At 38.5% G+C, this 3972-nt stretch overlaps 1 protein-coding gene across 3 annotated transcripts in view; it reads left to right on the top strand.

Annotated features, from left to right (window-relative positions):
* The first annotated feature begins 2494 nt into the window (after positions 1 to 2494).
* slc25a3a (solute carrier family 25 member 3a) overlaps positions 2495 to 3972 on the top strand; it is a 15005-nt gene continuing 13527 nt past the window's right edge. For 2 of the 3 annotated variants that reach the window (XM_014023662.1, XM_014023664.1), the window contains exons 1-2: positions 2495 to 2589; positions 3213 to 3387. In XM_014023662.1, coding sequence (XP_013879116.1) covers positions 3243 to 3387 — 145 coding nt within the window. In that variant the 5' untranslated portion in view covers positions 2495 to 2589; positions 3213 to 3242. The remainder of the gene's footprint in view (positions 2590 to 3212; positions 3388 to 3972) is intronic. The other variant, XM_014023663.1, reaches the window with a different exon arrangement.

The following is a 3972-nucleotide window of genomic DNA, read 5'->3' as shown; positions in this document are numbered from 1 at the left end:
CATTGGCTGTATTTGTTGAATCATGTGTTGCAGTTTTTTCTAGTCAAATTGTAGTGCACCAGGTAAATACATACAGTACTCTTGGAAAATAGAGAAATGTAGGCATGTTGTATACCTTTAAGAGTAGACATATCTTTCATCAGTCAGGTGTAGTTTTACATGTTTATCCAAACACCAACCTGTCTGTTTTCACTCACAACAGAGACRTCTCAGTCTCAAACAGCTGCAGACACACAGGTTAACTACGTCTGTTTCTCACTGACATATTCCAACTTTTATTTCAGGGATTTTCACAGCTCAGAATAAAGGTACAGTTTGTAATTAAGAGCCCAGCCTTAAAATGCACAGCACCCTTTTTGTGTTTTTGAACATGTGAATAACCTTCAGCTACTACCACACCAGATTTTAGCTCATTATCTGTAAACGTGACTAAATTAAAGATGTTTGTTTTCTAATGACAGTTGTGATGGCAATCTTGAAGTATGTTGACTAAAAGCTAACTATAGTTATTTTCATTAATGATACCTTGCAAACAGAGTAAAGTTTGCATGAATGACTGTGAAACTATCTATAGATAATAGCTAGTTTTGGTTTTGGTCTTGCTCGGTCAAGCAGTTTGCTTTCTAAAGGGACTTTATTCTAACTAATATGAATAATTAAAAAGGGGGGGACTGTCCCTTTAAACTTTTGCAGCAGCGCTGTTCTTTCATCGGAGAATAAGTTGATTGACAGCTCCGCACGGAGATCCTATTGGGCAGAATATACTTGGGTCCTGCCCAGGATTTTATGTGACGTCATGAAAGGACAAATAGATTATGTTGAGTTAAAAAAAAACGGAATTGAATATTGCACTTAAGAAGACAAAAAAAAAAAACACAGCACCAGGTAAAGACCAAATCTGGTATAGAATGATAAGGCAACTCAGTAAAAAATCTAAATATATATTATTACAATTATATAATAAAATTTGGGAGGAGGGAAAATTACCGTTGAGTTGGAATCAATTATAATACCAATAGCCTACATATTAGCTTTGCAATGGGTAGAACACGTGAAACCATTAAAAACGATAGTATGTTCAGATTCAAGCTCTGCATTATAAAGTTTAAAAAGTAATCAGACAGATAGTAGGATGGACATTTTATTAGAAATATTTCATACATTATTCAGAATACAAAACATGGGTTTGATAGTTATATTTGTGTGGGTTCCAGCTCATATTGGAGTAGAAGGAAACGAGAGGGCAGATAAAATGGCAAAGAGGGCAGTTCAGTATCCTATTAGTTTTACAGTTAAAATAAGTAAATCTGAAGGAAAGAGTATTGTTAAAGAGAAACTGATGAAAGTATGGCAAAAAAAAGGTGGGATGAAGATAAAACAGGAAGATGGTTTTATAAAATTCAGAAGAATGTAGGAGAAAGAAGAAATGGAAGAAGAAATAGAAAGGAGGAAAGAGTGATAACAAGGTTAAGAATTGGACCTACAGGACTTAATTATACACTTTTTAAAATTGAAAAACATAAAACTGGCAAATGTGATTACTGTGATAAATATGAAACCATAGAGCATGTTTTATTAGAATGCCATAAATATGAACTAGAGAGAAGATATATGAAGAGAGAGTTTGAAAGTATTAAGGAGAAGGTTAATTTATTAGACACATTGAGGAAGAAATTAGGGAGTAAAACATATGCAAATAATTATTCAATTTCTAAAGAAAACTAAATTATTTCATAGAATTTAATTATAGTAAGTGTGTTTGTGAATGAAGCCATGATATACAAAGTTGAGCATAAGTATGTATGTATTAAGTGTGAATGTATGAGTTTATGTTTAGATAGAATGTATGGTAGAATATMTGTATATACAGTATAAAAAAAGCAGCCACTGTTCAAAAGAATGTCCCAACACAGACGAGCTACATCTAATGGCCAGAACTCTGCAGTTTTCACTCATTTACAGGCCAGCGGTCACTCTTTCAGAGATGAGGATGTTCTCATTCTTGATAGAGAGGAACGTTGGTTTGAGAGAGGAGTAAAAGAAGCCATTTTTGTGAAGAAAGACCGTCCATCATTAAACAGAGGTGGGGGCCTCCGTTTTCAGTTGTCCCCCTCCTACAGCGCTGCTATTGCCAGTATCACTCCACCCCCTGTTAACAATAGGTGTTAATTAGGTGTCAACGATAGCCATGTGATGTGAGTATCAGTCACATGGAGGCAGGGCTTAAAAGCCTGAATTTTGCCTGAAACTCTCAGACTGAAGAAGTCTCTTGGAGGAGAGACGAAACGTTTCATTAGAGAAGAACCCGTCCAGAAGACCTATAYAATTTTTTTCTTTTTGGTTTTTTTTACCTGGATTACTGAGATGCATCAGGATATATACAATTTAGACAAGGATAAATATTTAAACCATCTCGAACCACACTCCATACCAGTAGGTGGCGGTAATGCTACTAACAGTTTGTTGGCAACCACCAYAWATCCGACAAAAGAAGAAGAAGAMGACRAACAGATTTTACACGAGGTCATTCAGTCTCTCCGAGCAGCCGGCCAGGGTGAACCTGAGGCGCCATTTTAAGACACTGAAAGAGTGAGTTTATTTACTGTTTAACTTTACACAGAATAAAAAGAACGTCGCCGGCTGTATGAAATTAAACTCTTTACTATTTAACATCTACAGACAGTGGATGATCTCTGTTAAAACAGATTATCAACGTCGTTTAGCTGGTTATGTTAGCTTAGAACTAGCAGAATGTTTTAATATCACTAAGTGGAGTAAAGATACAAATGTGACAGTTTAGGCTTGTGTAATAACATGGGGAAGGTTGTCTAACTGCAGGGTAATGTGTACGGTGTGCTCTTTAGGATAGTAGCAGTAGTACGTCCTGTCCGCGGCCGGCCGGCAGCACGTAGACGTCATTGAGATGCGTTCCAGTTCACGTCGTTTTTTTCTAGTTTCCCAGTAAAGAAAACTGAATGCTCCTAAAAGTTGGAATCTCTCCTGTAAAATCAGAAGCTTATCCTTAGTCAAACTGCAGTTGCAKTTTGTATAAACGTGCATAATGTGTTGGATACACGCGTACATTAATTAGTCTGAACATCGGCATACGGAAGGAAGAGTTCTGGTTTCCGAGGTGGCTCAAACGCAGCATATCACGTGACGTGTTAGCCGAAGCTAACGAGAGCCCCCGGCTCACTTTCTCTTTGCTGCAGCGCAGTTCCGCCGGCAGGCCGACCGCCGCCATGTACCCGAACTCCCTCACGCACCTGGCCCGGGCCAACCCGTTCAGCGCCCCCCTGTTCACCCTCCAGAAAGCAGAAGAGCCTCAGCAGGATCTCCGGGGATCACAGAGGACCCGCAGACTGGCAGCTGCCGCCACCGTAGACGGTAAACCCGACCGAGAGTCGGCTTGTCTTTTCAGCTGTGTCCGCTCTGTTGGGACTATCTTTGCGTCATTGTTTATTACAGATATATTTATTACATGTTTGTGTTTTAATATTATTATTGTCGTAGTATTCACGTTTAGCATGAAACGTAGCTAGTTGTAGCATTTAGCAGCAGCTAACCCAGGCCGCCTGTGGAGGACACGGAAGGACACGGCGGTCCRTGTCCTCTAACTGGACCAGACTGGTTCTTGGACTTTATCTACTGTTTGTATAGATAATGTGAATCATATTAATGGAAAACCAGTGTTTTAGATGGTTTTCCTGTGAAAGAAGTGTTCAGACAGGGTCAGTGCACACAATCCTCAGTTGTTCTGACATTGCTGCACATATATAGTGGGGAGAACAAGTATTTGATACACTGTTGATTTTTCAGGTTTTCCCACTTGCAAAGCTTGTAGAAGACTGTAATTTTTATCATAGGTACTCTTCAACTGTGAGTGATGGAATCTAAAACAAAAATCCAGAAAAATACAATCACATCAATCTTTATTACAGACACAAAAAAGGTCCATAGTAAAAAAAAAAA

Source organism: Austrofundulus limnaeus, unplaced genomic scaffold (assembly GCF_001266775.1).
Source record: "Austrofundulus limnaeus strain Quisiro unplaced genomic scaffold, Austrofundulus_limnaeus-1.0 Scaffold385, whole genome shotgun sequence".
Lineage (NCBI taxonomy): Eukaryota > Metazoa > Chordata > Actinopteri > Cyprinodontiformes > Rivulidae > Austrofundulus > Austrofundulus limnaeus.
Note: the sequence above shows the minus strand (reverse complement) of the source record. Positions and strands in the feature narration are given on the sequence as shown.